Source organism: Mobula birostris, chromosome 15 (assembly GCF_030028105.1).
Source record: "Mobula birostris isolate sMobBir1 chromosome 15, sMobBir1.hap1, whole genome shotgun sequence".
Taxonomy (NCBI): Eukaryota; Metazoa; Chordata; class Chondrichthyes; order Myliobatiformes; family Myliobatidae; genus Mobula; species Mobula birostris.
This window is the reverse complement of record NC_092384.1, coordinates 18783534-18809425: the sequence shown is the minus strand read 5'-3', so window position 1 is coordinate 18809425 and position 25892 is coordinate 18783534. Positions and strand designations below refer to the sequence as shown.

The 25892-nt window shown below is 42.4% G+C and overlaps 2 protein-coding genes across 3 annotated transcripts in view; one reads left to right on the top strand and one right to left on the bottom strand.

Moving 5' to 3' along the window:
• phaf1 (phagosome assembly factor 1) overlaps positions 1 to 9124 on the top strand; it is a 126142-nt gene extending 117018 nt beyond the window's left edge. Inside the window, exons 13-16 of one of the 2 annotated variants that reach the window (XM_072279396.1) lie at positions 1123 to 1175; positions 4168 to 4226; positions 5556 to 5628; positions 7475 to 9124. In XM_072279396.1, the coding sequence (XP_072135497.1) occupies positions 1123 to 1175; positions 4168 to 4226; positions 5556 to 5628; positions 7475 to 7564 (275 nt within the window). In that variant the 3' untranslated portion in view covers positions 7565 to 9124. Of the gene's footprint in view, positions 1 to 1122; positions 1176 to 4167; positions 4232 to 5555; positions 5629 to 7474 lie in introns of both variants that reach the window. The other variant, XM_072279397.1, reaches the window with a different exon arrangement.
• Positions 9125 to 23416: 14292 nt separating this feature from the next.
• b3gnt9 (UDP-GlcNAc:betaGal beta-1,3-N-acetylglucosaminyltransferase 9) lies at positions 23417 to 24893 on the bottom strand. The gene has a single exon (XM_072279131.1). The coding sequence runs from the start codon at positions 24792 to 24794 to the stop codon at positions 23562 to 23564; it is 1233 nt and encodes a 410-aa protein (XP_072135232.1). The 5' UTR covers positions 24795 to 24893; the 3' UTR covers positions 23417 to 23561.
• Between the last annotated feature and the right edge of the window lie 999 nt (positions 24894 to 25892).

Genomic DNA, 25892 nt, shown 5'->3' with positions numbered 1-25892 from the left:
GTATTAATTCTTTATTTGAAAGATGGAATAGTCATATAGGCATAGCAGAATAAGGTCATCTGACAAAAGTCAGCATGCTCCACTATGTATTTCAAGTCTTAGATTTTCAAATGGCAATGCTCTGACAGAGGTTGTAGCAGTCCCAGAACTATTACAACTAATACTTTTAGCAATCCTTGAATCTGGCCATCTCTCCAACTTGTAATCACTTCCCAGGACAGCTCTGAAGCTGGTTTCTGCTTCAGGAGTCTAGTGTTGGATGTGCAGTGACCTGGCCTGCCCAATAGAATGGCCTTATTGCAATTATGAGAAGCGGTTTCATAAACAAGAGATTTTGCATATGCTGGAAATCCAGAACAACACGAACAAAATGCTGGAGAAACTCAGCAGGTCAGGCTGCATTTACGGAGATAAAAAAACAGTTGACATTTCAGGCTGAGAGCCTTCATAGGACTGGAAAGGAAGGGAGCCAAAGCCAGACTAAGGTGGGGGAAGGGGAAGGAGTACAAGCTAGCAGGTGATAGGTGAAACCAAGTTTGGTGGGGCTGGGGGGAATGAAGTGAGAAGCTGGGCGGTGATAAGTGGAAGAGGTAAAGGGCTGAAGAAGAAGGAATCTGATAGGAGAGAAGAGTGGACCGTGGGAGAAAGGGAAGGAGGGTGGACCACGAATGTTTCATCTATGTTTACCTTTTGGTCCACTGTAGATTTCTTTTTTAAAGCTGAGATTACGATCTGTTTCATTTCTGCTGATTTCAGCTGGAGTTTTGCTGGAGTTGAAGTCAAACAGCACGAAAACAGACCCTTTAGCTCATCAGATCCATGCCAGCCATCAAGCAGTTATTCAAACTAATCCCATTTCTATTCTTCCCACATTCCTATTTGCTTATTCTATCACTTATCTACACAGCAGGGCATTCTAAGATGCTACATGTTTGAGGTGTGGCGGGGGGGGGGGTTTAGAAGTACGTATAGGGAACTCGTGTGGTCATAGGGAATGAAGTATAAACTCTAAACTGCCCTGGAGGCTGGGACTGAAATTAAGATTGAACAAGTTGACTAGATAGAACTGAAATTGTTTTGTTGGTTCTCCCACTTACTGATGATTTGGGTTTTTATTGACAGATGAAAGCACTGATGCACACTCGCAGCCATGTATTGTCACTACTTACAGCAAGGTGAGCCATTGATACTGAAATAACTGAATAATTCAATGTCCCCCAAGACTCAGGCGCATACAAGCCATATCTGGATGCCAATCTGTTCCATGCAAATACTATTGATTTGCATATATTTTACAGTTGATTTTGGAATCTTCAACCTGCATTACTGCACTCTATTGATTGGCCAAATGGAAAGTATCCCTGTATTCAACCTGAAAACTGATCTGGCACCAAACCAGTACAGGGCTGTTTCAAAGTAGCTCCCATGGGAGAGATGCGTGCAAGTGCTCCAAACATGTGTTTGAAGATCCCTTCAAGTTTGAGCTACTCGGGTGCTAACTTCTAAAACAGTTTCAGATGCAAGTTAATAAATGTGAAATTAGCTCACTTTCTCTTCTCCAAAAAATTGATGTGTGTAATGTCTTAATTCATACTAAAACTATTTTTTCATGTCTTCATTCTCCCCATTACCTTCTCTAAATGCCACAGCCTCTCTGAATCAGAACCAGGCTTATTATCGCTGACATATGTCACGAGACTTGTTTTATGGCAGAGTACAGTACAAGACATAAAATATACTGTAAATTTCAATAAGAAATGTATTATTTGTAAATATACTATATGGGTTCATTGTCCATTCAGAAATCTGATGGTGAAGGGAAAGAAGCTCTGCTTCCCCTTAATCTTACCTTGCTTAACATCCAGGGAAATGGTCCTTTTATTTGCATCCCCTCCACCACCTGAATCCTTCGTTATATTGACCACTGGCATACTGTTCTGGAGCATATATTACAAGATGCACAGCAGCAACCTACCAAAATTTCCTGCTCATCACCCAGCCTCTAGTATCTAGTAGGGCAAGAGCACATTTGCCATCAAGTTCTCCAAGACCCATAGCAGTCAAGCTGTGGATTGGCCATTATCATGATAAAAATATTCCCTATCAAAGCATTCATTTATTACAATATGATTCTTCTTCAATTAATATGTTCAAGAATGTTGCTGAATTTCAAAATTAACAAACAAAGTTTACTCTATTCAAGTAAACAGCCCTACCACATTTTGATGTCCCTGTTAACACCAAATGTACGAGTCTTCATTATCCTTGAGCCACTCAATTAAGACCATAGTTTGAAGCAGAGTCAGAAACCAAATAAAACAAGGCAATTCTCTTACATCTCTTCTGCTGCTCTGCAACCCTGGTATCAGTTTATGTAAGTGTATCATCTCAATTTTAGACCTCCAGTCAATGTCTAGCTCCAGTCAAAAGAAGTTCTTTCTGGTAGTGGAAAATCTCCTGATATACACATGATCAAACAACTTCCTGTCACATGCCAAGTCCATCCCATTGCGTCATAAATTACTATAGTACTCTAGCTTTAACTAAGCTTCTTAACACATTAGCCATTACCACGTGTAGTATTTAAAAGTGTTTGTTCCATGTGTGTTCTACTTAATGAACTAAGATTATATAATATCACTCTTCTAAACTGACTAAAAAGTTCCTGTATACCTCATGAGAATACCTTCAAATTATTGTTTGCAAGACAGAATACAGTTCACTTCCATTTTCTTGAAGCTAATAAAAATTCAACTATAGTCATAGTCATACTTTATTGATCCCAGGGGAAATTGGTTTTCGTTACAGTTACATAAATAATAAATAGTAATAAAACCATAAATAGTTAAATAGTAATATGTAAATTATGTCAGTAAATTATGAAATAAGTCCAGGACCAGCCTATTGGCTCAGAGTGTCTGACCCTCCAAGGGAGGAGTTGTAAAGTTTGATGGCCACAGGCAGGAATGACTTCTTATGACGCTCTGTGCTGCATCTCGGTGGAATGAGTGTCTGGCTGAATGTACTCCTGTGCCCACCCAAATACATTATGTAGTGGATGGGAGATATTGTCCAAGATGGCATGCAACTGAGACAGCATCCTCTTTTCAGACACCATCATGAGAGAGTCCAGTTCCATCCCCACAACATCACTGGCCTTACGGATGAGTTTGTTGATTCTGTTGGTGTCTGCTACCCTCAGCATGCTGCCCCAGCACTCAACAGCAAACATGATAGCACTGGCCACCACAGACTCGTAGAACATCCTCAGCATCGTCTGGCAGATGTTAAAGGACCTCAGTCTCCTCAGGAAATAGAGACGGCTCTGACCCTTCTTGTAGACGGCCTCAGTGTTCTTAGACCAGTCCAGTTTATTGTCAATTCGTATCCCCAGGTATTTGTAATCCTCCACCATGTCCACACTGACCCCCTGGATGGAAACAGGGTTCACCGGTACCTTAGCTCTCCTCAGGTCTACCACCAGCTTCTTAGTCTTTTTCACATTAAGATGCAGATAATTCTGCTCACACCATGTGACAAAGTTTCCTACCGTAGCCCTGTACTCAGCCTCATCTCCCTTGCTGATGCATCCAACTATGGCAGACTCCTCCCCTTTTCCCTCAAAGAACATTAATGATTTTAAAACTGAAGATTAACTCTCTGAAAAAGGTAACCCATCATACTGTAAGATTGGGACTCAGAGTAACACTTTATATTATTCCTTTACTTTTAAGTGCTGTGATATATCTGGCTCCTTTCAGACTTTCAGCACAGTTAATAGAATTTTCTATTGATTATTAAATTCCTTTTTTTATTGTACGTGGTGGATGGTACTTGTGTAAGCAGTTGGAACTGACATTGACCTTTGTTAGGTTCTGAAGCTAATCAGACACGAAGGTCCTCATCAGATATACTTGAGGGTTCCCGGGCCCATGCATCACAGATCGACCCCAATGTCCTCATCTGAATGAAGCACATTTACCACGAAGATGTTTGAACTAGCCTCGGTCAGCCTCTGAACACAAATATAAAGGACGAAGGGAAATGCAAGAAGTCAAAATAATGTGACTGTGCAAACTTAACACTATCGTACCACGCCAGGCAGAAACCATGGTGATGTGTTGGTGAGCTGCTAATCAGGGCTGATACCTGTTTTAAATTTTTCAGTGGGATGCAATTCAGGAGCTGCTTGGACACCCCATGGAGAAGCCAGTGGTCCTTCATAGGTATGGTATGTGTATGTGATTAAAAAAAATGTACTAGTACGATGGTAGGGCTGGGATCGGTGTGAATGTGTGTAGCACAGGAACTGAGGAGCAAGACTGAGATGTAATAAACTTGCCAACTGAGTCAGATTTCTTACTGCATATACCCTAGATGTTTAGACTCACAGGACTAGCTTAAAAGATAGGACCAGAAATTGGGTTAGTGCATTTTAATAATGTTAGAACAGTGTGGGAATTTCTTTACTATTTATCGGTGAAAATCACACAAAAATAAAAATTCTTCAGTTGTGAGGTTTACAAACCAGAATATAGGTGACACAGTGCTAAAATGGGAATTGTCAGATTAAGCGTCGTGTTTTCTATAAATATATATAAATTCTAACAGCTTCCAGAATTGAGCCGAGCAGGTTTAATCTCTGTAGCTGGCTCTTGAAGATAATGGTGATGATCCAAACAAGTTATTTGCAGCTACAGTGGAATTGGTGCTGTTGAATGAATCTGGTGAAGATTGCTCTCAAGTGGCCAAAGGAACTGGGACAGGATGGTGAAGATGAGAGGAGTTGGAATTGTCCAGGGATAAAGTCAGGTGGTAAAATCTGTGAGGACATGGGTTCACTCTATCAAATCCTACACCCAGGAATTCTACTAGCCAGCAAAAAGCCTCTGCAAATAGAAAATTAAATGAAGGCTCCTCTCCTTGAAGAAAGTACTTGATTGATCTCCTGGGTACAGCAGTGAGCAGCAAACTAATATTTGGCAGATTAATGGCTGTATGTGTTGGCCTTTTGCTCAACACTATTTCACGGAAAATATTTAGTCAAAACTAGTTCTTTTGAATAAATAAGAGATGCTGTTTTTCAGAATAGTGAAGTCGAAAATCTCACTGCTGACATATTCTACATTTTGCACCACTGTAAATGTCATTTGGAGTTTTATGTCTGGAAATAGTTGCTAAGAAAATCTGGCCAGAAAGTCAGAAGTCAAATCTAGTAATGTATGCAATATTTAACTGCACAGTACTTGTTTTTGGAATTGTTCAAGCAATTTTTAGGCCCCATTGTTTAACATGAATACTAAAATCAGCAGCATTTTGGGAACTTTGCTTGTTTAGCAGAACTTCTGTGTTACAAATATGCAAACTGCAAATATTTGTAAATTTTCCACCTTACTTTTATTTAGCAAAAACACATGATTTTTTAAGCGGAACATGCAGCGAAAGCATTAAGCCTGTTTGGAGGGATATTGGGGATCCCGTTAGTAGGTAGCCCAGTGTTGTTTCTCCATAATTGTTCTATCAATTGACTTGCTTTTGCCTGTCTCCTGGCACAGATCCTCTTCAGCAAACAACACAAACCCTTTTGGATCAACCTTCTGCTTCGGACTGCAGCGCATGATATTTGAGGTAAGATACTCCAGTTCCAGACCTTGCAGGTTAGAAAATGGAAAGTTAGCTCACTTTGTCTTCTCTGTTTATCAGTAGATACTGTGCACAGACAAACGAGGCCAGGGTGTACCTTCTGACCAGCAAAAAAACAAAACTGCTGGAGGAACTCAGCAGGTCAAGCAGCGTCTGTCAACGTCTCAGGTCAAGACCCTGCACCAGGACTCAGTGGGAAGATAGCATAAAAAAGGAGAGGGGGCCAAGTGAGACAGGCCAGAAGGTGATGGGTGGGCCGAGGATGGGTGAAGAATGGTGAGGATGGGTGCTGCTAGGAGGCAGAGGTATGTGGGTGATAAGTGAAAGCAGACAAATGGGTGGGAAGTAGGGGAGGGGTCTACAAAGGCTAAATCTAACAAATCAGGAAGATGATAATCTGCGGTTTCCTGTGTCTTCCTTACAACATGGTTACCTTACCTACCAGAGCTCTCCACAATATAATGTACTTGCTCAAGTGCCAGCTGCCCACTGGCATTGGATGTAGTTATTATATTGTAGAGAGTTCTGTAAAGCTACCAAGCAATAAGTAACACACATCAAAGTTGCTGGTGAACGCAGCAGGCCAGGCAGCATCTCTAGGAAGAGGTACAGTCGATGTTTCGGCCCGAGACCCTTCGTCAGGACTAACTGAAGGAAGAGATAGTAAGAGATTTGAAAGTTGGGGGGTGGAATCCAAAATGATAGGAGAAGACAGGAGGGGGAGGGATGGAGCCAAGAGCTGGACAGGTGATTGGCAAAAGGGATATGAGAGGGAGTACCTGGGATCCTCAGAAGGTCCAAATTGAGAGGCTCGAAAACGAATCCTAAAGCTAACTGGAGTAAGTTGGCGGTGGAGGCACGTTCCAAGAAAGGATATATGGCTGTGATAGCGAGGCTGAGTCAAAATGTGGTCGAAAAGTTGAAGAGCCGAAGAAGTTCCAGAAGGGGAGCAGTGAGAGATGATTTCACTGAACTTCCGTCGAAGCGAAGATTTAAACTTCTTCAGTGTAGGCATCACCCGGAGAGGCTTCGCAGTAGTGAATTTAAAAACACAAACATGAGGATTTCCAGCATCTGCAGAACTCCTCGTGTTTGTGTTTTTAAATTCACTACTGCGAAGCCTCTCCGGGTGATGCCTACACTGAAGAAGTTTAAATCTTCGCTTCGACGGAAGTTCAGTGAAATCATCTCTCACTGCTCCCCTTCTGGAATTTCTTCGTCTCTTCAACTTTTCGACCACATTTTGACTCAGCCTCGCTATCACAGCCGTATATCCTTTCTTGGAACGTGCCTCCGCTGTCAACTTACTCCAGTTAGCTTTAGGATTCGTTTTCGAGCCTCTCAATTTGGACCTTCTGAGGATCCCAGGTACTCCCTCTCATATCCCTTTTGCCAATCAACTGTCCAGCTCTTCGCTCCATCCTCCCCCTCCTGTCTTCTCCTATCATTTTGGATCTCCCCCTCCCCCTCCCACTTTCAAATCTCTTAACTAGCTCTTCCTTCAGTTAGTCCTGATGAAGGGTCTCGGCCCGAAACGTCGACTGCACCTCTTCCTACAGATGCTGCCTGGCCTGCTGCGTTCACCAGCAACTTTGATGTGTGTTGCTTGAATTTCCAGCATCTGCAGAATTCCTCGTGTTTGAGCAATAAGTAATGTGCCTTCTGAACCTCAACGTGTCTGTACACAATATCCACAAATACCCCAGTCTGGGGAGAAAATCACACAAGGAAAATTCAAAGTTAGCATGAATATGATAGTGTTATATAACTTTCCTTGCTGTATATTTTAAAAGTGTTTAGATCATCAAATGTTCCTGTATCTCCTTCGCAGGTCATGCAGAACAATCACATAGCATCAGTAACATTGTACAGTCCTCCCAGGCCCGACAGCCAGGCTCGAAACACAGAAATGATCCAGTGAGCCTCTGCCTCATTTGAACCAACCAGGATGCAACCGGTTCAGTACAGTGTGCCTTGGTTTGCTGTCGCGATTGTATAGAGCAGCACGATCTGATCCACACCAGCCCTGGCCGCACATGTACGGGGGGGTGGGGGGGGAGGTGTTCAGTCTGTCACTGACCTCATCGCTGGCGATGGGACCCTGGCGATGGGGTATGTTGCTCCTTGCTTGCATCACGCCGATTCCTCTCTTCAGTCGTACGCCACAGACCAAGGGGGCCCTGTCCTGTCCTGTGTCTGTCAAGGATGAGGGCAATGGAGCTGCAGACACAAGAAGCACAAGTTGTTGGGCCTCAAGGGCAGTGTTTCAGGTTGCTGTTAATATGTGTTACTGTTTGGTGTGATACTCCATACACTCATATTTCTGTGTCCCAGCACAGTATGCAGAGACGGAAGTTTGTTTGTGAGTTCAGCCACAGCCTATCTCTGTAGCTTAGACGGTAGCTTGTTTTATTGAACTTGTTGTATCATTGCACTACATACACTTTAATTACTTGATTAATGTGTTTTATTCACGGAGGAGTGTCAGGGTATAGTGCCAGCTAATTAGGTGAGACTGGGGTGTGGAGAGGAGTCCAGTCCATGTACACAGCCGGTCCTGCTGCTTGGTGGAGAAGTGGTGACTTGGTCACTTCACCACTCAATTGAATCAAGATGCAATCCTGTCTGCCATTTCTTGAATTGCATATTATTAATTTGATGCCAAAGACATATCTTCAACACACTTGGTTTCATCGTCTCTCAGTGCTATTTCATTTGATGGAACTACACACCCCAGCGACAATGCTGGCCACTGGCCGATTTTGTCGGCCCACGGGAGAGATTGCATGCTACACAAGCTCAGTGTGGAGATTTCTGTTGTTTGCAGTATTCTTGAGAGGTATGTTCGTTCATGGGAAGATGTGAAGGTACTCGGGCCTTTCCCTTGTCAAACTAGTGATTGTTTTCCTTTTTTTAAATTAACTAAATCTGTTAGCCATGACACATTTTTACATCACACGTTGTAGCAACTTGTAATAAATGGACAAATTTTGTGTGTTTACACTGTGTGTAAAATTCTGTAAATAATACATTTTGTAATTTTAACAAAATGTACAGGGAGTGCCTGTATAGTCTAATGCCGAACAATGAGAAGGACGTATTTTGAATTGTAATCAATGTTTTCACTCTGGACCACTAGCAGGGATATGTGATTTGTGTTTTTGTGATATTTCACATTCTGTCTTCCTCTGTGAGCTGTGCGATTCCAGACTGTTATACTCAATACACATGGATGTTGTTCAAAGACTATTGTTCCTGTTTACTTTCGAAGCTATTGCTGTTCTCTGATAGCTGTTAATTCTTAACCGAACAGCTGAGTTTAGTGCTGTCTCCTGTGCTCTTTGCTTAACCATGGGAACTATATGTGCCTCTTCATTCACTTTTACTGCACTGTCCTGACTTTTCTTTTAAAAAAAACATAACGTTTTGGGGAAAAGGGGGAGATGCACATTAAGAGCATGTATTCTGCACCATAAATAAAACCGACTCCAATTCCCTGTTTGTGACAATTTGAGTTGGCTGGTTCTTTTCTCAGGGTGTGCAGAAAAGCCCGTCAAGGGAGAACGGTCACACTGTCATTTAGCAGAACTCCCACGCATGGACGTCAATGCAGTGGCTTTCTGTACAGAGACTAATTTGTATGTGAATTTATTCCAACTCCTCATCCTTGCTTACTAGAGCCATTACATCATCCACAGTGCCACTGCAGGTGGAGCAAGTACACATTGCAGTAATGTTCAGAGACGTCTTTGCTAAGTAAGAGGTATTTACGATGCATTTGTATAAGCATGAGCCATCAAGCATGGTATGCGTTTCAAGTGATGGTTTCTCCAATTGTTTGTTATCAGGAGACTTCAGAGTGCCTGGCCTTTCCATATACAGGGTATTCGACAGAAACACTATACATGTCCATCAGGATGGGCAAGTAGAAGGCAAGGGTGGCTGAGTTGTGGAATTTATGGGGAGATTAAGACAGGAAGGCAGCCTAGAGATAACTGGGAAAGGAATAAATTGCAGTTATGAGGCTTAGTCGTAATGAATGGAAAATGAATCTTGCATTAAACAATTGGTATAGCTTGATTGCAACCTACAAATGGCATTTAACAAAGGCTGAAAATGAAGATTGTTGTAGAATATTGAGGCTTATTTCCAACTTACAGCCAGTTAGACAAAGTTTAAAAAAAAAGTTAACAAAGAATGCAAGAAAACTTAACTTAAAGTTAAAGTTAATTTTGAGATTGATTTAACTGCCCTCCAAAATGGCATTCATAGTCTTAATTTATTCTTGCTAGACACAGTAAGGGTAAAAACAAGGGGTCTATTATTGATGTAGTTACCAGATTTGAACACAGAAGTGCTCATGTAGTCTGTAAAGTCTTTCTCACCAGCATCCAGAGACTAATATCTAAATTAGAAGAGGTGCCCCACAGGTAAGTCAAACTACAACTTGTCATAGATATATTCCAAAGATCATACATCTTTCCAGTTAAATTCTGGACAATCTTGATTCCAAAATGGTATAAGATTGTAAAAGTTCATTACAATATCTTTGCGACCACTCTCTTTAAGACCAATATGTCAGATAATTCCTGCAGAGTCCTTGACTACATTCCATCCCACCAGCGGACTGAACTTCCAGGCAGGTGAGAGCCAGCCTGCCAGTTACAACATTGTTTCCAGACCAGGTGCCTCATGGTAGCAGGTTTTCTTGCACAAGTTTGATCTTTTAATTACTACTTACAGTACCTTTTGATCTGCCAGGAAGCAGAGCTGAAAAGCAATCAAATGCAAATGCAGAGAAGAGTTGTGACTGGGTTGCATCTGGAATGGAAATCAGCATACTTAGCCACATTTATATTAAAAGAATGACATAAGAATATATGAAATAGCAGGAGTAGACCGTCCAGCCCATTGAGGCTGCTCCACTGCTCAGTAAGGTCATGGCTGATCCGACCATGGCCTCATCGCCACTTTTTCTCCATAACCCTTTATTCCTGAACTATGCAAAAATCTATCCAACCAGATAAGAAGCTAGATTTGACAAAGTTTTATGGGGTAATCACATTCTTCCTCAGAGTGTGACCTAATGATTACACCAAACAAGCCAATGTATCCTCACAGTGGTGCTATAATGTGAATATCCACACAATTGGAGCCACCTATTTTCACTTTCCTATACATTATTGATTTTTCCTCAAGAAGACTAAATGAGGAAAATGGGATTTTCTCTCCAGTGCTTAAACTATGGAATGCTTTACAATACTATTTTGTAGGGGTCATTGTGCTAAGGGTTTGAAAGTGATGAATTTAAGGCCTGTTGCTGAAATTCTCTTGATTTCTTTGAGTGTTGGATAAATGTACACTGTGACAGTGCCTACCATTGCTGTCAGGGTATCTGTTGCTGGCTGTTCCAAAACAACAAACCAAGTTCTCTAATTTTCTATTGGCAGTGCCCAGCTTGCCCAGGTGATTTGCTCTACATTCATATTTCTTATCGCATTTTAGGGAGAGGTGAGGAGCAGATACTATTCATTAAATCCTATAAGGGCATAAGTCTAAGCTTCTTGAGCCAAAGCCTGAAACTAACCACTCTAACATTGCCTTGTTCCCACAATGGCAGCTCCTCTTAAACCTAACTTTTTATTGGCCTTGGCTAACTGCTTAATAGATCGCGATGACTGAAGCCTGCCCAAAGGGCCCAGAGCTCTTTTTAAATCTTTGCACTGTTTCACCAAAACAAGCGACTGCTGGTGGTGATTGAATCCTGCCGAACAGACTCCGGTCCAGCCAAGGAGTTCACCAACACTGGGTATAAATTCAGGAAATCCGTGGTTCTGAAATAGAAGCTGTTTGTAATAGTGGAGCAGTTTAATCAGTTTGACTTTGATCAGTTGTAAACTGATCAAAGTCAAACCGATTAAACTGCTCCACTATTACATGACCTTGTAAACTGATCAAGGTCATTTATTGAGCAAAGATTGCTGCTGATGCTGGAAAACTGAGCTGCAAACAAAAGGTAAGTATACATGTCAGCTGCATCTGTGTGATTCTGTGAAAATCCCTTGCACTTGCTTAATCTGTTACATTTCCATTATCATCCATTACTTAAAAATGTCACCAACTGAAATGTTAGCTGTTTCTTTCTCTGCAGTTGCTACCTAATCTGAACATTTCCAACATTTTGTGTTTGGTATTGCATTGTTTGATTTAAGGAGCAGAAATAATCATCCAGTAAATCATGCTAATCTTAAGCCTTTCTTTTATTTTGCTCACTGTTCCTCACCCTCTAGCTCCAACACTCATGGTCTCAGACTCAGCCTTAACTGCTGTCATTGGCTGAGCATCTATAGCCATCCTGAGTTTGAGAATTTAAGAAAAAAGTAAATTAGTGTAAAGCAATATTACACCAACCTCTGGGTGTCATTAGGATCTTTCAGGAAATTAACAATTTTGTGAAATGTTCCTCTGCTTCAATAACTTTTACAGCCTTCTAGCTGCAGACCAGCTAATTAGTGATGCATTTCACAGTTTTCCACTCACTGCCTTCATAGCAGCAGGCAAATTAGGCACGAGAATTTATTCATTCAGAGTTTCCCAAAATGTAAGCCTTCATTGTACTCATTATGGAATTCTCTTAAGCAAGCACTTGCTAGGAGTAGCTGGCTGTAGTCTTGGAGAGTTGTCTGTGGTCCCCTGCATCTGTTCTTTGTTTTTAGATGAAGGCAGGAAAATAGATAGAAAGAACAAAGGGGAGAATGTGTGGTTGGGTGGAAGATGGGAGGGATTTGTTTAACAATTAAGTTGAATCTTTCTGACATCTCTGAGAACACCCGCTCATCCCTTCCTATCATTAGTCCATCCATTCATTATGTGGCAACAATCCATTGCAGCTGGCAGAATGCTGCAGCTGATGGTCATGTCTCTTTAAGAAATGGCTGCTGAGGTTGCAGCTGCTAGTCTAAATGTCAGCAGCAGGGAGAACATGCAACTTAAATCATTGCAGCAGCAATATTTTCAACCTATCATCAGGTGATGTTATACAGGAAAACCCAAAACTAGCATTCTTTAATCCCCACGAATGAAAATTGTGATGCTTATGGATCTTTTACAGGCAGCATTAGAGTGACCTATAGTGCTAGTTTAACTCATCACTAAAATATGGTAAAGCAGTTATGGGATGATTTTGGCTGATGCTGGCAAAATATAAGAAAAAAGAGTTAAGACAAAGGAAATATTGTTCATGGTAGCTAGTTAAGGCTTTTGAGTGTGGTTCATTCCAGCTAGACAGCAGTAAAGAGGCAATAGAGAGTGGTACGGTCAATTTATGTCAGAAGATAAGTGTTTAGGGAGGACAAGACCTGTAAAATTGGGATGCTACTTTGCTTCTAAACCGAATACAGTTGAGACAATGAAAAATTAGTGCTGCCATGTATATAAGCAGTTCGTTTCCCAGAAAGCACAGATGTACAAGAATGCCTGGGAGAGCTCAATAAACACAGATCAAGCAGACTAAATTGCATGGTTATAGAGGAATCTGATAGATAATTCCCTCAATGCATTTAGTCAACTTTATCCAACCCCCAACTTGCTTGGTATTCCGTTTATTTCAATCAAACTAATCCCTCTAAAAATGATGAAGCATATTTCAGAAAGAATTCAATGTGTCAGGCATTCTTTATAACATCTTCAATTTTAAGACTTTCCTAAATTTCTTGGCTTGAATTGTCACTTAACATTTGAACCAATCTCTCACTATTTGCTTCATTATAACTGTTAATTCCTGAAGTTCTCTGCTAAAGCTTGTTTATCTGTGATATTAAATGTTCCCATTATGTGAAAACAGAATTCATTTCATATTTAAATTCCTTCACATTGGCTAAGATCACTGTGCTTGGATAATATGCTATCACTGAAATTGTAAAACTGCATCTTTTAACTTGTTTTGGTTGTTCCTTCTTCATTGGCAATGCTTTTGATTGCATTGTAATAATTTTTTCATCAACAAATCCCTCCAGTCTTTCATCCAACCGCACATTCTAACTTTTGTTCTTTCCACCCATTTCTCTGGCCTCATAAATAAGAGTGATATCTGGAATAAAAACAGAATGCTAGAAGTAAGTGACACCACTCAACAGAGTCACACTTTGGCACAGCTAGTTGAGTGTCAATCCTGACCTCAGGTGCCATGTGGAGTTTCCACAATTTCCCTTTGACTCAATAAGTTCCCTTCATGTGTTCTGGTTTCCCCCCACATCCCAAACATTGGCAGCTTAATTGGCCACTGCAAGTTGCCCCTCGTGTCTGGGTGAGAGGTAGAATCTGGAGGAAGTCGATGAGAATGTGGGGAGAATTTTTAAAATGGAATAGGTGTAAATGTGTGATTGTTGGTTGGCAAGGACTCATTGAGCTAAAATATTAGCTTCTCTCTCTATTTTGAAAGAATAAAATGGTTAACAGATTGATGGCTTTTCATCACAACAAATGAAAGATCCAATACAACACAAGAGATTCTGCTGATGCTGGAAATCCAGAACAACAGACACAATGCTGGAGGAAATCAGCAAGTCAGGCAGCATCTAAGGAGAGGAATAACAATCATCATTTCAGACTGAGACTCTTAATCAAGACCAATAAAACATCATTGTCGTGAAATGTTAACTCTGTTACTCTCTGGATGCCTCTTGGTCTGTTGACTGTTTCATTATTTTCCGTTCAAGAGTTGCAACATTTGCAGTAATTTTTTTCTTTTGTTAAACACATTTACCATCATTCAGGTTCAGCTCCTGACTTTATCTCTGTAGTACACTCTACCGCTGCAGCGTGCGGCGCTTGCTCTCTCTCTCTTGCTCTCTCTCTCTCTCTCTCTCTCTCTCTCTCTCCCCCCCCACTCCCTCACTCTCTCTCTCACACTCTCTCCCACTCCCTAACTCTCTCACTCTTCCCATCAGTTGCCTTGCTCTGTAATCTTGCAAGGGTCTGCTGTTAACTAGCAATGTGCATTATGCTTCACTGTCTACACCCAAATTGGAGAAATTTTTATTTGTTTCACAATGCCTTTGGCTCTAGTGGTGAATTTTGAATGATTTGCAGAAAACGTTTCAAATCTTTGATTCCTGGTGCAGTAGAGAGAGAAGCTGAGATTCCAAAGCAAACATCTGCATTGAGTCACAAGTACTGAATCTTGTTCCAAGATAAATATAAAGTTTGGTCATTGGCTTTCTGCCTTTCTAAATTGCAAGAACAGTCCATGGAATATAAATGATAGAGGAGAGGGCAAGATTACAAGCAGTAATTTACTTTATCTTCAATGGTGTTGTAATATAAAAATGGCAAATTTTTGATAATATCTTGAATTTATTCTGTGTCCCACTGTGAAAAATATTTCAGATTATTGGAACTGAATCTGTGAATCAGATATTGTGTCTTTCCTTATGCAAGCCCATTCTTCCTGTTATTACATGCTTCATTCCTGTTCATATCCCCGCTATACCCTCCCCCCCCCCCCCCCGCCAGACATTTCTCTTGCTCAGATTTCTCAGGGATTAGGATGACAGGAATAAAACAACAAACCCTATCTCACCAACCCATCTCACTAATAGTTGCGTCAAGTTATAGCAAGTGTACACACTTTTCTCAGACAACACACATCAAAGTTGCTGGTGAACGCAGCAGGCCAGGCAGCATCTGTAGGAAGAGGTGCAGTCGACGTTTCAGGCCGAGACCCTTCGTCAGGACCACACTTTTCTCAGAGTAAGTTTCCTTCAATATGCAGTGCTTTGGAGCCTGAGTGCACTTTCAGACCAGTGCATAATGTACCACAATCAGGGCCCAAGTGTGGTAAGATGGTGGCATGCTCAGACACAGCAGCCACTCGGGGTATGTTTTTCATTCTTTGTTGTTTTTACAATCACAAGTCACTGCTGGATACCAAGAACATCAACTGCAGGTCTGCCCCATTAGCAAGGTGCTTAATAGTGGTGGAGCTGGACTTATTGTGTGCCATCTTGGACATTTTTATTGTGATCACAAGACTGTTGGACATTGGTAATGTAGAATACTGCAAATCCAATTCAGTGGTTTATTGGCGAGACTGATGGTGGGGGAGCTGCGTTGCCTTGGTTGTGGCAGGGACTAGGCTCTTGACACTGGGTTGCCTGTTGCAGTTGCCCAGTGGAGAAGACACCAGAGATGGTGGGAGAGAGTAGAGGCGACTGGGTATGCTGAAATCCATACTATGTTGGAGGCTGGTCTCTCCCATCAGTGCTGCCCTCCAGTGTTTGCTCAGTGGAAGATCAAGCTGGACCAGGACAATTTACTATCAATCAATAGTCACTCAGGAACTTCGGCTATGTTTTTGTTGTGATTGATTTCTTTTTCTGCAATCAATACTATATGTGCAGTGTGCTGTTAGTAATGTGTTCCGAATCTTGGCCCCAGAGGAACACTGTTTTGTTTGGTTATATCCATGTATGGTTGAATGATAATTAAACTTCAACTTGATCTAGTCAATTGAGGATTAATTCCTCCCCACACCCCTTAAGAAAAGAAAATGGAAGGGGTGAAAGGAACCATTTGTCCCTATTCGTACCATCTATGCTCAGCAACCAGGTTGTTCCAGACAATATATTTCCTGCTGTGTGCTCGGGGATGCTCTCATTCCAGCTTTTCCTTCTCTTCTGTCAGAAAGAGAATAATATCTGTGTGATCGAGATCATGGCTAGTGCAGGTGGAGAGATTCCTGCTGAATTTATTAGTTGGTCTGCAAAAATAGCACAAATTTATAAATGGCAAGCTTCCCTCTTCTCTTGATCTTAAAGCCAAGAAAAGTTGGGATTGCACAGCACAGACATCCTAATAGCTAGCTGTGTATATCCCAAAGTGAAAAATTGTACTTTGATAAGAGCTTGATTAATTTATATTTGTCCCTGGGTTTGTATGTTCAATTGAAAGTTTCCAGAAATATTGAAGCAAATGAGAGAATGAACCTGTTATAACCAGTTCCATTGCAAACTGGGCAATTTTCCCTGTCTGCACTGATTATATATAAGTGATTAAACTTACTTTGCATTATCCCTTTGTTTAGGAGACTGATGTCATTTCTAGTCACTTTCTGAACAGTTGGTGTAGCTTTGGGAAAACTTAAAGAGCTATTCTTTCTACAGGATGGCAAAATCACCAAGTTATAAAGTGGGGTATAGAAGAGACTGCTTTAGAAATTCTGATATCTTCACCTGATACAATGATTAAGTAATTCGAAGCAAAATCTGATTCCTAAAGAAGAGATTTTACTCTCTTGTGGTTCCGTTTATAGAAGGAATATAAGGAAGAAAAAATACAAACAACAGGAATTCTGCAGATGCTGGAAATTCAAGCAACACACATCAAAGTTGCTGGTGAACGCAGCAGGCCAAGCAGCATCTGTAGGAAGAGGTGCAGTCAACGTTTCAGGCCAAGACCCTTCGTCAGGACTAACTGAAGGAAGAGTGAGTAAGGGATTTGAAAGTTGGAGGGGGAGGGGGAGATCCAAAATGATAGGAGAAGACAGGAGGGGGAGGGATGGAGCCAAGAGCTGGACAGGTGACAGGCAAAAGGGGATACGAGAGGATCATGGGACAGGAGGTCTGGGAAGAAAGACAAGGGGGGGGGGGACCCAGAGGATGGGCAAGAGGTATATTCAGAGGGACAGAGGGAGAAAAAGGAGAGAGAGAGAAAGAATGTGTGCATAAAAATAAGTAACAGATGGGGTATGAGGGGGAGGTAGGGCCTTAGCGGAACTTAGAGAAGTCGATGTTCATGCCATCAGGTTGGAGGCTACCCAAACGGAATATAAGGTGTTGTTCCTCCAACCTGAGTGTGGCTTCATCTTTACAGTAGAGGAGGCCGTGGATAGACATGTCAGAATGGGAATGGGATGTGGAATTAAAATGTGTGGCCACTGGGAGATCCTGCTTTCTCTTGCGGACAGAGCGTAGATGTTCAGCAAAGCGGTCTCCCAGTCTGCGTCGGGTCTCGTCAATATATAAAAGGCCACATTGGGAGCACCGGACGCAGTATATCATCCCAGTCGACTCACAGGTGAAGTGTTGCCTCACCTGGAAGGACTGTTGGGGGCCCTGAATGGTGGTAAGGGAGGAAGTGTAAGGGCATGTGTAGCACTTGTTCCGCTTACACGGATAAGTGCCAGGAGGGAGATCAGTGGGGAGGGATGGGGGGGACAAATGGACAAGGGAGTTGTGTAGGGAGCGATCCCTGCGGAATCCAGAGAGAGGGGGGGAGGGAAAGATGTACTTAGTGGTGGGATCCCATTGGAGGTGGCCTCTCTCTGCATTTCCCTCCCAGTTGCAGACTGGGAGACCGCTTTGCTGAACATCTATGCTCCGTCCGCCAGAGAAAGCAGGATCTCCCAGTGGCCACACATTTTAATTCCACATCCCATTCCCATTCTGACATGTCTATCCACGGCCTCCTCTACTGTAAATATGAAGCCACACTCAGGTTGGAGGAACAACACCTTATATTCCGTCTGGATAGCCTCCAACCTGGTGGCATGAACATCGACTTCTCTAACTTCCGCTAAGGCTCCACCTCCCCCTCGTACCCCATCTGTTACTTATTTTTATGCACACATTCTTTCTCTCACTCTCCTTTTTCTCCCTCTGTCCCTCTGAATATACCTCTTGCCCATCCTCTGGGTTCCCCCCCCCTTGTCTTTCTTCCCGGACCTCCTGTCCCATGACCCTCTCGTATCCCCTTTTGCCTATCACCTGTCCAGCTCTTGGCTCTATCCCTCTCCCTCCTGTCTCCTATCATTTTGGATCTCCCCCTCCCCCTCCAACTTTCAAATCCCTTACTCACTCTTCCTTCAGTTAATCCTGATGAAGGGTCTCGGCCTGAAAAGTCGACTGCACCTCTTCCTACAGATGCTGCTTGGCCTGCTGCGTTCACCAGCAACTTTGATGTGTGTTGCAAGAAAAAATACATTCATTTTGAAGAATTTACTTCTACAAAAATGTGAATGTCTACAACAACTTAAAGTGCCTCTATACTTATACTGACTATATTCCAGAACAGGATGGAAATTTTAACTACAGTAAAACTGATAACGTGTCATCCTTGGGACCAGCAGATTTTCCACACTATCCAATGTTACTCCTGTTAATAACCCAATGCTCCGATCCAGATAGTTATATTTAACCTTTTTAATGCATTACGCAGTAGTATAATAACTTTTCAGTGCAAATTTCAAGGCAATGGGAAATAAAACCCGGTGACCTTCAGATTGTCAAAACATCTGGTCCAGACCCTCTCTCTAGCCCATATCCTGCTTATACTCTAGACCCCATTTTACACATGAATAAACCAGATGCCAAACCATTGAGGTTTCCAAACAATTAGCTTAAGCAATTTCAGAAATTTACTGTAGATGGTTAAATGGATGGGAATAGATGTATTGATAAGATTAAAGTGACAGTTTTAACTCTGAAAGGAAAACGTGCATATAGATTTGCAAAATCTAAGGGTATTTGTATATGTAAGGGTTTGTATGCTTATAAAAAAGGCACAGAAAATGTTATCGAAGGATAATACTAAGTTCTAGTTTAATGCAAGTTACATTATGGATTTTGTAGGTGATGCTTTTACACCCCAAAGCCATTTGAGGCACATTGGACATCTATTGTCTTCATTCTAATATCAAAATCACTGATTGCTAGAATGTCGTTTTCCACATCGTAGGCGCATCAATTTGGACAGAATGCTAGTTTTAGAAATATTTATTTTAAGAGATTCTTTGAGCATTGCCATCACAGTTTAATTTTGTTTTTTAGAACAGACTATTTTTTTGTGGTAAATGCAGTGATCTGTGGTAATTATGAAAAGCTGCTTCAAAATGTTGCTCCCAAAATGAGTCAAATGCAAAACAGAACAAGCTAATTAAAACTGTTTACTTGAGTAATTATACATCTTTTAAAAAACCGGAAGGTAACAATTGTAAATGGTACATTTAACTGGAACTTGGGAGAAGCAGTATGGTATTGGGCAAAATAAGCTGCTCTGGTATTTTATCGATTTATGAAGAGGAAAATTACATTCTGTAATACAAAAGTTTGAATTTTCATAGAGACCCTAATTTTAAATATTTCTCTAAAAATCTGTGCTGTGTTCTCTTCCAAGATCATAGGTCCTTCCTTTCATCCCATGGTGCAGCCACGGCTTTGTATAGCAGTCATGTAATTTTTAACACTTTGGTTTTAAATTCATAAATTCCAAGCAGAGGCAGTATTCTCTAATATTCGTAACTACCCTTGAGAAGGTGGCAGTGATTTGCTTTCTTTTTCTATTGGAGTTCTTCTGGTGAAGTTACTGTTACAGTGCTATTAGGTTGGAAACCCCAGAATGTTGACCAAAGGTTGAAGGAGGAGGCATTGCAATATGACCGCTGTCCCTCAACTTCCAGGTCATGGGTTTAGGACATCCTATCGAAGCAAAGCTGGCAGGTTGATGTGAAACATTTTGCACACAGTAGTGGCTTTGTGTGGGTGGTGATGAGGCTCAATGGAGTGGGTAGGGTGCAACCTTCTTAGTCTTGGGTGGCTTCTTTTGTATTGATGGAACTGCACTCATTGATAAACTAGGGATGATTCCATCATGCTTCAGACCTGTGTCTTGTAAACTATGGAAAGTCTTTGATAATCAGCAGAGGGCTCATTTGCTCAAGAAGATGCAGCTTCTGACCTGCTTTCTTCTTACTCACACCAGTCCAGTTAAGTCACATCCCATGAATATCAACAGCAAAAGATCTGGCAATGTTAATAACACTTCATATAAGTGACCTGTATCTACCTCTATTTCAAAAAATAGAACCTGTCCAATCTTACCTTATAGCTATACTTTTACAGTCCAACAACATAATTGTACATCTCCTCTGCCCCCTCTCCGGTGAAACACAACTATGGTGCTGTGCGGTGCTCAGAACTGTACATAATTCTCAAGTTGTGCCTGAAGGGTGCTATGAATTATTCTAGTAACACCACCGGGCTGGAGGTCTGTGGCCAGTGATGTTATGCAGAGTTCAGTGCTGAAATCTCTGTTATTTCTGTTGCGTAGATACAAATATACATTGTCAGAAGATACAAAATGTTGTGGAATTGTGGATAGTGAAGAAGGTTGCCAAAGGATACAGCAGGATATAGACCAGTTAGACACATGGGTGGAGTAATGGTAAATAGGGTATAATCCATACAAGTATGAGTTGTTGCACTTTGAGAGATCAAGCATAAAAGAAAAATACACTGCAAGTGGCAGGATCATTAGGAGCATTGATGTTACTGAAGGATTGCAAGCACACAAAGTAGCAACACAAAGAGAAGGTGATAGAGAAGGCATATGACCAGCTTCCCTTCATCAGTGGAGGTACCAAGCATAAAAGTCAGTAAGTCATGTTGCAAAACTTTGGTTAGGCCACATTTGGAGTATTATGTGTAGTTCTAATAATCACATTACGGGAAGGATGTGGAGGCTTTGGAGATGGTGCGAAAAAGTTTCACCAGGATATTGTCTGGATTAGAGTGCATTAGCTATAAGGAGAGTTTTGACAAACTTAGACAGTTTTCTTAATAGTTTTTTGTTGTCCGTCACCTCTTTTGTCATCTATACCTTTCCTCTCGGAAAGCCCAGCTCTTGATGCTCAGGTGTATACACTGGTTCTAGATTAAATTCTGCATTTACACATCTATTGATCATTAACAGATTTCCCTGTTTTACAATGGTCAAACTCTCTAAGTTCGATGTGTGTTGTTTCACTTTTCTCTTTTGCAAACACTGTGCTGAAACAACGGCTATGATGGTGATGAGGCAATTATTATATTGCCATTTTGTTGTCACCTAAATCTGGTTCCTAATGCATTATTACATTTAAGATGCCCTGTCAACTAGAACATAGAATGGTACTGAACAGAAACAGGTGCTTCTGCCCATGTTAATGTGCTGTACTACTTAAACTAGTAATTAAAAGGCTAACTAAACTAATCCCACATACCCCTCCATGTTCTGCATATTTCTATTCCTATCTAAAAGCTTCTTAAACACCTCTGTCATATTTGCCTCCCCTACCATCACTAGTAGGGCATCCCAGACACTCACCCACTCATCTCCTTTGAACTTAACCCTTCTCACCTTAAATGCTGGTTCTCTACTATTAGATATTTTGAATCTGGGAGCAAAAATATCAGCTGTCTATCTATATCATCATCTTATAAATTTCTATCAGGTCTCCACTCAGTCTCTGCTGCTTCACAGAAAACAGCCTAAGTTTGTACAATCTTTCCTTACGGCACATGCCCTCTAATCCAGGCAGCATCGTGGCAAACCTCTCCTGCTCTCTGCCCAAAACCTCCACATTCTTCCTACAATGAGTCAACCAGAAGTGAAATCAATACTCCAGATGCAAGCTAATGAGAGTTTTATAAAACTGCAGCATAACTCCCCAATTCCTGAACTCAGTGTCTCAACTAATAAGTGCAAGTCACACCATATGTTTTCTTTGCTACCCTATCAACCTGTATAACCACATTCAGGGAGCTATGGACTTGGACTCTAAGATCCTTCTGCACATCACCTTTAGGGGTTTTGCCATTAGCAGTGTACTTTCCTTTTATATTTGATCTCCCAAAGTGCAGAACCTCACATTTGTCTGGATTAAACTCCATCTGCCATTTCTCCTCCCATCTGATATGAATCAACAGTGGACAAAGAGGTCCAGGAGAACTGGAGAGCAGGTTCTGCTACACTGACTTAGCACACGCGTATATATGGGGGGGGGGGAGAGAGGGAGGGAGAGAGAGAGAAAGAGAGACAGACACACACTCAGTGGCCACTTCATTCGGTACATCTGCTCATTAATACAAATATCTAATCAGCCAATCATGTGGCAGCATTGTAGAGGTCAAGAAGTTCAGTTGTTTATCAGACCAAACATCAGAATGGGAAAGAAATGCAATCTAAGTGAATTTGACTATAAGAATGATTGTCGTGCCAGGCGGGGTGATTTGAGTGTCTCAGAAACTGCTGTTCTCTTGGGATTTTCATGCACAACTGTCTTTACAAGAGAATGGTGTGAAAAACAAACAAAAAAATCCAGTGAATGGCAGTTCTGTGGGTAAAAATGCCTTGCTACTGAAAGAAGTCAGAGGAGAATGGCCAGACTGGTTCAAGCTAATAGGAAGGTAACAATAACCCAAATAACAACACACTACAACAGTGTGTGCAGAAGAGCATCTCTGAATGGAGAACATATCGAACCTTGAACAGATGGGTCACAGCTGCAGAAGACCATAAACACACACTCAGTGAACAGGATTTCCTAATTGTCGCTCCTGATTTGCACCACTTGTTTAATTTAATTTCTTATTGTAATTTATAGTTTGTATTGCACTGTACTGCTGCCGTAACAGAAATTTCAGGACATACTTAGGTGATACTAAACCTGATTCTGATTGCGAGTATGCCATGCATTTCATCAGCTGGTTCTATTAGTTCAGGGAGTCGGTGATCTGTTCAGTGATTGTTTTGGATCTTCCATGGATCTTGTAAGTCTTGCTGAGATAGAGATCACTTATGGTAGTGTAAACACTGTCAGCCATTTAATTTAAAAAAACGAGTTCGAAGATTTAGTTTTCATACCCACTCGAATTAAAGACGCTTTAAGAATTCGGCGTAGAAATTACAGCTTTTTTTAACCAAAATTAACAATAGCAAGAAAATATTCACAGTGGTATCTCAATGCGCTCATGCCAGTATACCATCAGTACTGGTGAGCGTAAATCGTACAAAACAGTTAAAACATTCCAAGTATAGATCTTCTGGAAAAATTCTTGAGGGACCGTACCGCTGAGGTGGGAGGGTCTCCTCCACCCCCACCGTCAATGCCTGGTTTTCCTGGCCGAGCCGGGGTTCGCCTTTCTCTTGGCTTTCCACCGGAACGCGCGCCTGGCCGACTCTTTGCGGGCGCAGTTGAGGCTGGGGTCGTGGAGCAAGCTCCACATCAGCCAGATCTCGGGCACCTTAAGGCTGTGCACCACCATCAGCTCCCGGTAGAAGCAAGGGTCGAAGGTCTGGAGGTGAGGGGCGGCGGACGGCCGCACGATGCCGAAGGTTCGGAACCCTTTGTGGGTTTGGGGCTTGAGGCCGATCCGGAGCAGACACATGCCGAGGAAGACGTCGTCGATGGGGAAGAGGTCCACCTCCTTGCTGGCGCCATACAGCCTCCCGGCCGTGTGTCCGCTCATGAGGAAGCCGCCGCCACCCGCGTAGACGGGGTAAACGCCCGAACCGTACATCATCTCGGGGATGTAATATTTACTCCTGTTGGATCTGATGGGCAGGGCCTGGTCAATAATGTGCCCAACGAAAAGGTCCTCCATGGGGTCGGCGTCGAGCAGGAAGTCTGCAATGTTCTCCACGTTAACGAAGACGTCGTCGTCGCCCTTGAAGATGAACTCGGCGGTGGGGCAGAACCGGTCGAGCCACTTGAGGAAGTGAATCTCCTTCAGCGTCAGGTTGAAGAAGGTATCCTGGAAGTCCCACAGCAGGATGTCGCGGTAGACCTGGCTCTCGAGTTCCAGCAGGCGGCTCCAGGAGGCCAGGGCGCTCTGGTTGGTGGGGATGGCCAGGAGGAAGAGCCTCCGGACGTGCAGCCCGCGGACTCGGCCTTCCTGGGCCCAGGTCTTCCGGGCCACTTCCCGCCGCTCGAACTCTTCCGCCTTTGACTTGATGGAGACCAGCAGCAGCGGCTCCCCGTTCACTTTGCGGCACTTGTCCTCCTGGTTAATGATCTGACTGAAATCCCGGCAGTCCTTCTGCCATTGATATTGGCGGTAGCTCCAAGGGAGCAGGTCTGTGGCTGGAGGTGTTGCCGCCCCAATCCGTCCGTTCTCCAGATCTTGGCAGATGTTCTCTGGCGTTGACCCTGCGCTGGGGGAGGCCGTTTGGGTTACCGCTTCTAGTGTTGGCATTGTAATGTAGCTCCTGGTCACAGACTTCCCTTCAGCCTCGTGCTTGTCCACCCCGGGGGCAACATGGATGTAGAGCAAAGTGCAAAGGGCTGAAAGCAGGAGAGCAGTGCAGATGAGATCCCCTTTCCTCCGCAATCTCATAGTCGCGGGCACTCGGCAAGGTGCACAATTCGGGGCAATTGTCCACCACTGGATTTTACCGACCACAGCTGGAAGGTTTCTGCTCACTTCACGGGCTGGTTTTTACCAGTTTGGTTCTGGTTAGTTTATGCAGGACTTGGCGGGGGGGGGGGCGTCACAGCTGCTCAGACGCCAGTTTTATATGGAGTTGAGGTTCACGGGCTGGTTTATACAGGTGGGACTCTCAGGCTGGCGATGATGCAGTGTTGAAATTCACAGTCTGGTTTTGATTGATGTTCTGCAGGCTGCAGTTTACAGACTGACTCTGGGTATGTTTTTTTTATTCCATCTGATCTGTAGAACAATCAGAGAAAAGCATAGTTAAAGGAAACAGCTGTCCAGTCTGCCACGTAGAACCTTAACTGTGGGATTGTACATGGAGTTCTGGAAACCAGCTCTGGCAAACTTAGAGACACTAGTGTAACAGAATAACAATACACCTTATGTTATATTTGTTATATTGTTATAACCTCTTGTTCTGTACCTTGGCATTTGCTTCATTGCTGTATTGATTTTTAGAACTGGTGCAGCACAGAATTTTACATTAATGTATATTTATAAGTGAATTCTGTTTGAGATAGAGGTACACACTAAACCCAGTTGAATCAAGAGAAACTAACCCAAGTGTCCATGAAATATTCAGGGGTTCTCACACAAAATGCTGGATGAACTCAGCAGATTAGGCAGCGTCTGTGGAGAGAATAAACAGTCAACATTTTGGGCCAAGACCCTTCATTGGATCCTGATGAAGTGTCTCAGCCTGAAACATCGACTACTTATTCCTCTCTGCAGATGCTGCCTGGCACTGCTGAGTTCCTGTGTGTGTGTGTGTGTTGCTCTGGATTTCCAGGATCTGCAGAATCTCTTGCATTAATGTTCAGGCTTTGCTATTTTTCTTCAACATGCAAGGTTCTAAATTGTTTTGATTCTCCAATTCATCCTCATAGATCCTTCTGAAATTCCACCTGAATGACATGATTTGACAATTGGGACACATGTTCACTATGGGGGCAGGAGTTCAGATCCTCTGACTGACTGCGGATTCTATACTTTGATGGC